At 30.7% G+C, this 12,829-nt stretch overlaps 1 protein-coding gene across 1 annotated transcript; it reads right to left on the bottom strand.

Annotated features, from left to right (window-relative positions):
• Positions 1–209: 209 nt before the first annotated feature.
• Positions 210–11,397, bottom strand: LOC140048029 (homeobox protein EMX1-like). The gene is made up of 3 exons (XM_072093037.1): positions 10,503–11,397; positions 5,335–5,519; positions 210–1,696 (listed from the first exon to the last, which is right to left on the bottom strand). Exons 1-3 carry the CDS (start codon positions 10,894–10,896, stop codon positions 1,487–1,489), a joined length of 789 nt encoding a protein of 262 aa, XP_071949138.1. The 5' UTR covers positions 10,897–11,397; the 3' UTR covers positions 210–1,486.
• Between the last annotated feature and the right edge of the window lie 1,432 nt (positions 11,398–12,829).

Here is a 12,829-nt window from a genome sequence, read left to right as displayed (position 1 = left end):
ATTTCGTTATTAGTGAAGATATCTGTAGTTGTAGTAATTAGTGCTTGAGGGTGTATACTAGTACGGTAATCGATTGTTGTCTGGGTGTTATCGTATTTTCATTAGAGAATATGCTATCGGTAAAAAATACAAAAACATTAATACCGATCATGACAAATATCAATCAAACACCGGTACTTGTTTTAAATGTAGAAATTTTATTTCCTTTTTAAAATAATATAGTCATACAAAACATGTTTAAACTTTTTTTTAGTAATATTAAAACTGAATTAAACGTAGCCAAGAAGAGTGTTTATACTTGAATATAATAATATATTTCGGTGGATGGAGAACGCTAATTTAATTTATTCTATAAAGTTGTTTTTTTTCGTTGAACACGATTTGATAGTTATATTTTTAGGCCTACACAAAGATACCGATTCTTGATCAGATTATGTAGTGCCTAGACCTAATATAATTTTTTTCATGACACTGATGAATCGACCAGCATAGCTGCACTACGTAGTCGTTAAAATTATTTCATAAAACAAATTATGAGAATTCTGTACATAATTATGTTAATTTACATTATGCCTATATTATTTACTGATTGTTTGAAATAGAATAGAAACACTGAACATCGTGAATTATATACAACATTTCTGGATTAATGAAATGATGGTCGTAACGTTATTAAATCAAATAATGGAGTTATGACCAATTGAAACAATGGTTTGTGGTAAATTAATTGAAACGTCATCAGGACACGTTTCGATGCGCGCGTCAAAACATGATGGTTACGGCTTTTGTACGCCGCCCGTCAATAATGTGTCTTTACCTGATGTACCGTATCTGAACTATGCATGATATTAAATCAATTAGGATAATTATAGCATTCGAAATAGATGACATCAGCCTCTGTCAGATAATTGTTCTTTTAGCAAAGTAAGTCTGGTATACACTTAGCGTACAAAAAAATATGAAAGAAAAAAACATATTTCTAATGCTCTATACATCAAAATTGCACTTTGAATAAATAGGTCGCCTAAACAACAAATACTAAATGCTGTATAAAACAATGCAGTTATATATGTACCTAAACAATAAAAGTGAATGCTCAAAACCTAATTGTTTTTTCTGTCTTCCTTTCAAGAAAGTAACAGATAAAAAACGGTATCACTCAACAATGGTGTAAACCGTGATATAAGTTTATTATTTTTAAGCGTATCGGTAAAAATTGTTGTAAACTGAGGCGTTAATGTAAACGTCCTTTTAGCAAGCACTGGCAACATGCAAAGCTGTGGTATATAGTATTGTTGTAGGCCTATTCACTTCCGCTCGACTCTCATAGCAGCACTATACAACAGAAAATCCGCGTTGTCGCAACAGTTTCGACCATTGTTGCAACTTATTGTCGCGTACAAAAGTATCGTCGATAAGCGTTCATATACGTTATTGTTACGTCACATGCAATATTTTGTTTCCAAAACGTCTTTAATATATTTGTTCATTTCATGTTATATTCTCTGTGTTCATTTTCTTCCTCTTCCTCCAGCTCCTCTTCCTCCTCTTCATCCCCTTCCATTTCATCTTGTTGTGTTTCTAACCTCCATCGACTCACGTGGTGAGACCCTTTTTTCTTCATGTCTTGTTCTCCTTCTTCTTCAGCTCGAATTCGTTTGTATTTTGTTCTTCGATTTTGGAACCAAACCTTTACCTAAATAAAAAAAAATAGCATATTTTACAAAAACCCAATTGTTCTTTTTTTAATAAGATACGATTTTTTAATTAACGATGTTTGTTTTTTTAATTCGAAAATGACATTTTCAATGACAATAAATATTTTATTTCTATGAAATTGATTTTTTTACCATATAAATGAATAATTAAATAGTTAAAAACAAATAAAAAAATTATAATATAGTTGAATTAATAATTAATTTTATTTTAAAAATATTAATATTGTTATAGTTATTCCTTATATTATTCAAATTGTTTAAACACAAAATGTATAGCCCAGTGTATGTAGTGTATTGTTCATAGAATCAAAATACATCCATAACACGCTAGAAAAACATATCATTTTCGTTATGAAAACAAATGCAGACATTTTTGTGGTTCAAAATTGTCACGTTTTAATTTCAGTATTGATATCAAAGGTGTTGATAATTACTCGCAATTTAGTATATTTTTTCTTATCTTGATTACTGTTTTGATCTTCTTGTGATAAAATCGTTCAAATTATCCAACAATTCAATCAAAGAACTTTTTATTCATAGAAATGGGCTCGCGTAGAAAGAAATAACAAGACAGACGATCACTCATGCCTTTCTATACAAATGTTATAATAATCTACGGCCAGAAGGCTTGTATTGTTTACATCTTTTATTCTTGAAAAAACGATAATCATCAAAATAAAATTAAAACCCTGTTGTCGGTAAATTTACAAGCGAATAAAAATCAGTAATGAAGTTAACTATTAACAAAACTAGTATTCTTTTCATTTGTTGTCTTTCACAAAAACTATTTAGTCCGCTTTGCGGTTTAGCCAAGGACATAAACGTCAAAATAAGGGTTACAATTAACTTTTATTCCACACAACAAAATGTTCCCTAATCGGATTTTTATAGAACTTATATTATAAGGAAGAAAAATAAGCCATGCCTCTGGTTAAACAGTCTATAGTTAGCCTACTACAACGTGACTGTACTTTGCTCTATTCAACACATTTTCAAATATTAGCATATTTATTCGTGCTCTTTAACTTTCATATGATATCAGTAATACGAGCAGAAAATCAAAAAGTTTCAGGATAATCCGTTCCCCATGGATGATTAAAAACTGTTTCATTAAACTTGTTAAATTTACTGAAAATAATGTGTGGCTGTCAATACAACACTAATGCAGAGTCATTTTCTTTATTTTAGTTAAAAGCACAGTTCTTGTAATGCCAATAAGCGTAGCTAAATATCACTATAAACCAACCAAGCAAACCCAACTCGCCTTCATGGTAGTTTAGACCCGCAGCCGACTGTACATAATACCACTATAGGTAAACTCTTTATCCTAGCTCAAGACCGCACATTAAACGCTACATTTCGCTAAATTTAATTTGTCTATTTTTCCCTAATTAGCAACACGAAGTGTAATTCATGCCGTAGTTAACGTACAAAGCTTAAATGCTATCGTTTTGGACAATACTATTTGTTACGGTTATTGTTCATTTCTGCATTTTCCCACACAGTATAATTTTGTTTCACCTGGCTGTTAAAATTAAGTTAATTTTGAAATTTACTAGTCGGCTGCTTGAGTAGGCTAATCGGTTTACTAGTAAATAGCCTAGTAACATATTATTTATTTCTACATAACAGAGCTTTCAAACTGTGCTCGTCCTGCAATCAAGATTCTTTCTTTTTTTCATAGAACTAACTTGGTATCGACCAAAAAAGTGTTGCTATTGTGTCGAAGCGTTTGAATGTTAAGGATGTAAGTAAAAAGCTTTAAATTAAGGTTCCTATCAGCCCAGAACAACAAAACATAGATGCCTGTATGGATAAAACAAACCCTTACATTAGACATTTAGCTAAGGTGTAGCTAAGTATTCCCTCAGGTCCCCTCAGTCAAAAGACCGTCGAGGACCCGATTTATAGGATTAGGCGCAATACAAACGCAGATACCCCTCAGCCCACCTCAGCAGTCCAAACTAAAACACGAGAAGCCGACTTTCTACGCTTAAACACAATTTGCTTAAAGTTCAAAAGATTAATCTAAAGAAAAAGCCAAATGATAATGAAAAGAAGATAATTAACGAAGACAAATGCTATCAATTATTTAACTTGATCTTGTCACACCTTTTAGAAGCTTGTTATTTGTATCCCCAGCCACAACAAGGCGCTTATGATTTTAATTGGCTGAAATAACTCGGATTGGTGGTATTGTCCATTTCATGTCTATTATTCTCTGTACAATTGTCCTAATGCTAATGATTAAAAATTATGAACAGATTTAAACCCAGTTCTTTGCTGATCAGCAAACAATTTACTTAGGCAGCCCACCTGTAATAATAAGCACTGACATCTCTATAGACCTAATGCCCTAAAACGCAATCCAAAACTTCAAAACATTCATGGTAATTTAGTGGATAATGCTAATTTCCATTTAAAAACATTTATTTTAATATTTTACAAAACAAATACGAACAATTAATGAAGTTGATAGTGATGTTAATTATTTGTGTAAATATATTTTTTAAATAATTAAAAAAAATATTACTGTTACCAAAGATTCTTGTTTTATTTACAAGTAGGCCAAAAATGGTTAATTTTCTTTTATATATTTTTGTTCTCGTCACGCCTATAAGAAATATTATTCCGTTTGGGTGTGATTATTCATATCGTTTGTACACTAACGATATTAAAAATTACATATTATATTATTATGAATGTTGCTTTTTATTTAAAAAATTTAATCTTGGAGTTCCTCTTTAAACTAATGTGTTCTCCATGAAGTCATGAAATCAAGAATGATTCAGATGATGATGATGGCCATTAAATAGACTAGGATGTTTATTGGTAACAATGCCAACATACAGATTGATATCAATCAATTAGTTTAATGATACCTAACAAGACTCAATTTCACATAGTTACTGATTACTAATTGTACTAATTAAGGTTCTTAAACCACTCGTTTACGACTTGTTTAGATCGAGAATTCTAGAAATGTACATTTTACTTCTTACTAATAACAGTGAACGTTATACAATTGTACGATAGCGTATAGCCAATAAATTAGCCCACGTCTGAGACAACAATTAGACGATTTTAAAGCCTAATTTAGCTTTAATTCAAACTAATTTGTATACTTGCTTTTTCGAATGTTTGAGTTATTTAATGCGTGGGTATTGATTTGAAATTTGCTATAATGTAGGTCTAGGAAATGCTATGTCTTTAGTTTTACGTATTTTATTATAATATTCACTTATTATTTATTTAAACAGAGACCTAAAGGCTACTTTCGTCAAATTCTTAGATTGAGAGAAATTTAATTTGCTATATGTATGTTTATTATATTTAATAAAGTGTGGTTTTCTTGTTTATTCTGTAATATTTGTTTAGAACAACAAAGTTTGCCGTCTCAGTACTTTATTGTGTTTTTATCCTATGATTTTATGTCAGAATAAAGAAATAATTTTAAAAAAAATGCCCTATAAGTAGAAAATAAAAATAGCGATATTCGATCAATCAGAAATTTAGCATGTGATAAATATTTTTATCACATGTTTTTTTTTGTATCGTACTGTTAATTAAAATAGTAAAGAGCATTATATAATGTATTTGTTTACTGGTATCTTACCTGCGTTTCTGTAAGGTTTAAGTTGGCCGCTAGCTGTTTTCTCTCCGCCCCTACAACATAGTGGTTCTTTTCAAATGCTTGTTCTAGTCGTAGAAGTTGTGATGGTGAGAAAGCGGTTCTTATCCGTTTTGGTTTTCTAAATGGATGCTGAAGAAATCCAAATCCAGCATTCGGTAATTCTACTCCTAAAAAAATATTTTAAAAATCCATTAATTAAAAAATTATATTTGTTATAATTGCAAGTATGAAAATGTGGTAAATTGATGTCATGTCAGGTTAGTATTAGGCCTATGTATGTTGTAAGTTCGAATCAAGACATTTTGTGTTATAATAATAATGAAAGGTGTTTTTTTAAAGTTTTGATAGTTTTAATAAAAAAAAGTACAGAGGCATGTTCATGGTATAGAAACTAAATAGTTATGATTAAAATATTAACCTTAATGTCTGATGACAGATATGACCATAAATATTATTCATTTAAGATAAAGTATGGAAACAAACTTTTAGAATTACCTTGTAAAATAAATTTTGCAAAAAATTGGCAATAAATGGATTGTCAATTGTTTAGAGGTGACATTTTAATAGTGTTCACAAGAGTTTTTGATTTCTTTCCTGTATTATATCATATCCCCTAAAGAGCCGTAAAATATTCTTGCAATTTGTTTTCCTCGTCTAATTTTGACATTTAAAACTATGTTGATATTTTGATGTTTAACAGTCATCATAATTCTGTAACAATGACAAGTTCAAGTTGTTTTTATGAAACTTGTATGTCTGTTTTACAAGCCTTTCTGAAATATGACATACTCTAACTAGAGAATCGGATATAATTTATAAATATGTTTCACTAAATTAAATCTGATCGAGGTATTTAGTTGCAGTCTGCGTCTAAAATATTACCAGGTGTAAATCATACAGGACCTAGTACCGTATTGTGTGTATTTTATTCCATTTTAATTTAACATTTATTATCATATAATTTGGCCATTTTTTATTTCCCTGTACTGGTTTATCAAACTATTACCCATATCATAATAATTATGATAATTATTATCAAAATATATGACAATTATATACTATGCGGTATCATAATCATATTTATCAACCGTCTAAATCATTGCCATTCCTTATATTCAAACTGGATAATAATCGCTCTGTAAATAAGTACTAATGGTACCATGAACTAAAATCGTATAATTCAGGTAACACATAAATAAATACCCAATTTGCTATGCATATAATACACAAAGTAGGCCTATAGTTACTCACATTAGGTCTATACTCATATCATTTAAATGTGCCTAACTGGTCTATTTGTAAAATGAACTAAAATAACTCGTTCGTTATTTATTGGCGAGAGATATTTGTGCACTTAATATGCAAGTACTAAAGTTATTAAGACGAATGAAACATTTATTAAGTAACCGATATGCCTAACAAATCACTTTATTTAACTAATTGTCGAGGAAGGAAGGAACGAAAGAAACAGTAGACTTCTATCTCCCACTGGAATCATAAATCAGTATTATGAATAGGAGACAAACGAAACCGAGTTCTCATTTTGTGTTTTATTCGTATCAGGTTAATGCTCTAAATAAACTTTCCTCTTGTTCTTAGGCCTAACTTGTTTTTTTCTTCAGGTAAAATGAGAACCTCATTAGCAAAATTGTGTTTTCAGATTTCAATATAGGCATATATAAATCGAAAGTTTGTAGGCCCTATTTTTTATTTCTTTCGCTTGTATTTCATGAGTATGTACACCATTCTGAAAATATCTTCTGAAAGTAAATACAATATTTCTATCAGGTTCGCCTGTTACCCCGACAGAACAATTATTATGTTAGGCCTAAAGTATAATACTTTGTTCTGGTTTTCATTTTGAAATATGCTTATAGTATTTATAATATATTGTATATAGGAAGGGATAATATGATAATGATACTCGCCCTTAAGTTCAAGGAGAATCAATTAGACATTTCGCAAAAAGTGAGCGTTTAGGCCTATTTTTTGTAGTTAATTAATACAATCATACATCTTTTACATTGAATTGAGTGGTTGGCTACACACAAAGTGTAACTTTAATAATTTACGACCAATTAGAATTATTACCGAATTGATGATTTAGAATTAGATTAAATATCGTATGGTTACGTTTGAAAAATGTATCCTAGAGGCAGTTAGTTGTTGTGAAGGTTTGTTTACATTTAATAGCATGTTCTTTTGATGCGATTCAATGCCGACGCGTGTACTACCAATACCAAAACACCTCATTCAATATTCATTAGGCCACACAACGAATCAGCCTAAAGGTATCATTATAGTAAAAGTTAAGAATTTTACAACTTTTAAATAATAATTCGGACAAAAGTAATCATATGTTGTTGGTTTGGTTTACCACCACCTTACGTAGAGAATTCAATTTATTTTCATAAGATAAATTATAATGTAATGACAAAAATTTAAAAAAAGTAGAATGCATTTATGTTGGAGAAATTTAAATAAGCTTAGAAGTCTTTAAGGCTGTTCCACCAGGAAAATAAATAGAAAAGTATATGAATCAAATATCTATATTTTCAAGAGTGGACCAAGCATAAATAAATAAAAGGAAAGGTACCGTACTCAACAATATATGTATCGAAATATCAACAATAACTTAATTATCACCAAAGAAAGTATATGTTTTGGTTTTGGAAAAACACACAGTGATGCAAACATTCTAATTTTAATTACAAAGTGGTACATTTTTAGTTGCAAAATCAAAGAACAATTACTTAATTATAATCACTTAATGCACATTTACCAAAAATACAAGGCAACCATATTATTATTTACAAAATGATTTTTATAAAGTGTATTTTTGCGATACATTATTATTATTTTTTTCTTTTAATTCATTACTCCCTTATTTTTGAGAGAGAATTATCGTGTTTCTTCTTATTTGTTTAATAGTTACGTTACCTTTATCTCTTAATTTTGTATTATGTATGTGTTGAAATGAAATTAAAAAAAAAAAAAAGGAAAGGTACTCTGGTAGGCTTACGGTACACATTCCCGTCGTCTAAAAGAGCTCGCCTATAACTAAGAGAAATTTAGGCCTTCTTAGTTTAATTTTTTTAATCCCCTGTCCTGGATCTAACCGGTAGGCCTAAATGGACAATTTTCATGCGAAAAATGAACTTAAAAAGTTGGTTCTTTTTGGTGATGCAACAAATGAACATTATGTCTGTTGGCCATTGAACTGTCGTCCTCCTTGTGTTTCTTCAACACATTAGTGTTTAATTAACGCGATCTTTACCCAATTTAATTGGATTGCCCTATGATTAGTGGCGTATTGTTTGTTCTCATCGTGAAGAGAATAGATATCTGTGGTTCTTATGTAGTTTGTATTGTAAGATCGTTTGTAAGATTACGTACACTAATTAACCATATTAAAAGAACAATTATCGTCTGCTAATGCGAGCGTCGTGGATGTTTCCATGGTTACAGAGGGCGTTGTTTGATATTGATAGTGTAGATCTCTAGACTTAAGAACATCAAATAGCATCACAATTGCTCATTTAGTTTTCGTTAAATTAGTTTCATAATATATAATTATTAACCGGTTATGGCCTAATCAGTAGGTTAATGTAACTATATTGAAATAGGTATTGGCAAATTTGAGAGTCCAGTAGGCCTACTTCCTTATGCTGCGTAAATGTTTCGCATAGGCATACTTGGCATAGGCCTAAAGGGCGTATCTGTAGGTAAATTCAAACCAAACATTCAACTATATATTTTTGCCGTCAAAATGTTATGTTACTGTTTCGATTAAGTGTATACACTTTTAAAGACTCTAAAAATTACTTTTAAAACTTGGAAACATTAACACCTTTAATGAAGATCAAAACAACCGCCATCTGTCGCGGCCTGGTTGTAGTAACCATTTCATTAGAGTCCTTTTACAGCTTTTAAGAAACGTGTATTCCGTTGTTTGATTTACTCTTTATAGCTTAAATTATCCATTTAGGAAGCCTTCTCGTGATTCTGTTTGCAATTGATGGTCTTCGGTATTCAAGGCAATTAAATCATTTATTTTTGTAGATAGTTTGTATTCATTTAATCAGTGTATCGATTTTCCTTGTTATTAAGGTACCATTGATAACTTAGAGCTTTATGTTTGAAATGTTTGGGTGGATATCGATATAACGATTAGTATCCATTTCACATTAATTGAAATCAATTATGTATTACAATTCAAGGATAATTGTCACTGTAAGGAAAATTGTCACAATAATTACAATGTTTGTGGCCTAATAAAGTTTACCGACAATGGTTATTTTTATTTTTTTTTTATTATTTGGCCAATGATGATAAAATGCCGGTAAAATGTTAACAACAAATGTGTTTATTCTGGTCCTCAACTGGAAACTGAGGAAATTCGAATTAGGCCCTCCACGGACAGACGGCAGCCAGCAGTGCAGCGCCTACCAGATCAGCAAGTTCGTGGTTTTAAAGGCCCAGTTCCATTAAATAATTACCAAGCTCCATGTTGTAGACGAGTTTGATTTTTAAAATATTATACATTATAATTAAATCATTAATTTTAATTGTTGAAAGCTATTACATTTTGAAATTATCTGTTTAATAATATTCATGCAAAACAAATAATCACCATAGCCTAACTTCATCCTCATCCTAATCATCAATAACATTCTTTAAAAAATCTCTTTAGGCCTTCTCTTCAGCAGGTTAATTCTCCATCGATTCATGACCATCACCTCATCTCGCCCTCCGTCCTTCACATCCAGTGGTCTAACCACACGTTTGATATTGTGCACTGCACCTTGCTTAGGTTTGGTTGTAACTTTTGACCAATTTGACGCCAAATGGACCACAATAATTAGCAGATGATTTACATTACTGACATATGTTAAGTTTTTAGTGGTAGGGAGAGGGGACTAAACATTACGATAAGAATGAGGGTAATGACTGTTATATATATCAAAAAAAGTATACTAAGATTTAAAGTTTAAAAAATAGATTGTTATAAAATATTATATTTGCACATACCGAAAGATATTACTAACGCGATCTATTTTAATTAGCGCGAGACTAACAAAAATAAATAAGAATATGCTTGTTAATTATAATGCTGTATTACTTTTTTAGATATAGCACAGTTGACTTACCTGGAAAACGTTGTCCTAACAGGCGACTCCTTGAAAAGAACCACGGGTAAAAGTTGAAAGGATCTCGCCTAGGTGAGTGGAACATACTATGTAAGGCTGCAGGGCTCTGTGTAGGGCTTAAGCCTGGGTGGTGGTGATGACTTAGTCCTATGGGTTGTGGAATCGCTATCCCATGAGAGTCTGCATAAGTGGGTTCAGAATATAACCCTTTCATAGAATGTAATGTACTTAAAAACGGTGACTCGGTTGGACAGGGTTTATATCTAGATGTTACTGGTGATGCGAATGGCGATGCACCATGATTCAACTCGGCTGACGACGGGACATCCTTTGAAACAAGTGATTCGATACTAAAACACGTCGGTTTAGGCTGGTAAATTTCTGCTACAGACATTCTGACTTGTTCTTATAAATCACTTTGAATAAATATATAGTTCTTTCAGAAAACACATCTACTCTTTAGAAGAATACTTTTCCGGAAACCGTTCATTAAACATATGATTGTTAAAATTACAGAATATAGTTAATCTGTTTTATAAGATCAAAGAACCTTCTTTACATGGATAGAGCGCTGCAACGTTGCGTAAAGTGCATTAAATGGTTATTTCGTTTCCTTTACCGTTTGCCTGGTCTATACCGTATATATCCAAATAATACATGTGTTGTGGTATATAAAGTTGTCAAACGTTCGTACGTCTCGTCTCTAGAGAGATAAACACCGACTCATCGTTGAATAGTCACTGTTTGTTGTACGATGATGTCACTCTTTTATATAAACCCCAACAGTTCCAATCAGGTGTACAGTACGTTGATTAAGATTAAGTTTCACAAATTGATGAAATACAAAAATAAAAGTTAATTTGCATAGGTAGTCTAATTATCCCGGATCGCTAGAATATAGTGTGTTGTGTTTTCAGATCATAAGCAAAGTAACATAGATATAGAACTCCATTTATTCTAAGCCAAAAGTCATTGGTAGACAAAATGACGTAGATCTAAAAAGCGACCAATCAGAAATGATTATGAGTTACAATGGGTCGACAATTGATGATGATTGGTGATTATAGAATTACTCATTAGGCAACAGTGCTTTCTAACAGGATTGTTAGTTGGGTCTTGAATTAATTACTTTTGCCACTTTTTAACACGATGCCAATCACTTAAGACGGCTTAACTTCCAACACTACTATACAATTCTATACAAACCGCACAGCCTATACATATAATGTATTTAGCTCTAGGGTTTTTTTTCAATACTAAGGGGTACGTGGTAATCTAATAAAAGCCTAAGTTAAAACTAGCATTCAGCTAGTTGTCATTTTAATTCTACCTTTGAATTGATTGGTTTTGATTTTTTATTATTGATTAAAAATACTTTATCGCTGTTAAATAAATGGAATTCCCAAATTGTGTAAGAAAATAAATAAAATGACAAAGTACTGAGTACTTAATTTTTTTTATAAAATATAATTCTAACTAAAAATACGAAACACATGAAAGATTAATTTTGATTTTGTAAATTTTCATGAAATATTGCTGATTCAATACAATTTACAAACAAACCTGATAAAATTCAACTTCTTGTTGATTCCTGTGAATTATTATAGGCTACCCTACTTGCATACTTTTGTATAATCAAACATAATTTTAGACGGATTTTTACTTTGTTGTGGCCTTGATAAAATGTAGATTGAACTGAATATAATATAATGACTTCTTTAGTTGTATTAATGTATTTCATGCATTGAATAGGTAAGAAATGAATACATTGTGTGAAAAGGTTTTTAAAACTATCGATTATTTTATAATAAAAATTAAGATTATAATTGTGACGTTGGGGAGGGGATGAACCCACTCTGGATCCATCAGTTGACAACATTAAAAAAAACAATCACGGTAATTATTATTATTATTATAACTGACTATGAAGTATAAATAGTACATTGGAATGTATGTTACATTCAAGGAATAATTACATCATATAGCTTAGCAGAATTAAAGTGACCAAGTGAATGCCCGGTGATGGCAGTGTCCATGCCAGGCCTGGTTCCTTGTTACATTTTTTAATTGTTTTTCTTTTCTTTTTCTTTTTTATGTTTATTTTGTAATTTTGGATAAAAGCATCATGAAGTGAAATAAAATAAATAATAAACAAATAAATTATAATCGAGAAAGTTCATTTCTATTTCCGAGTTGCTTGTAACTTTGTGAAAACATGAGGCGTTCCTTAACTGACAACATAATATAAATGAGAGTTACAAATAATATTATTGATGTTGCAATCTAGCTCATCTAATTTGAGTTTTAATTGATTTGTTGCAATTATT

This window comes from Antedon mediterranea, chromosome 4 (assembly GCF_964355755.1).
Source record: "Antedon mediterranea chromosome 4, ecAntMedi1.1, whole genome shotgun sequence".
Taxonomy (NCBI): domain Eukaryota; kingdom Metazoa; phylum Echinodermata; class Crinoidea; order Comatulida; family Antedonidae; genus Antedon; species Antedon mediterranea.
The sequence above is the reverse complement of the archived record's forward strand: the minus strand, read 5'-3'. Positions and strand labels throughout refer to the sequence as shown.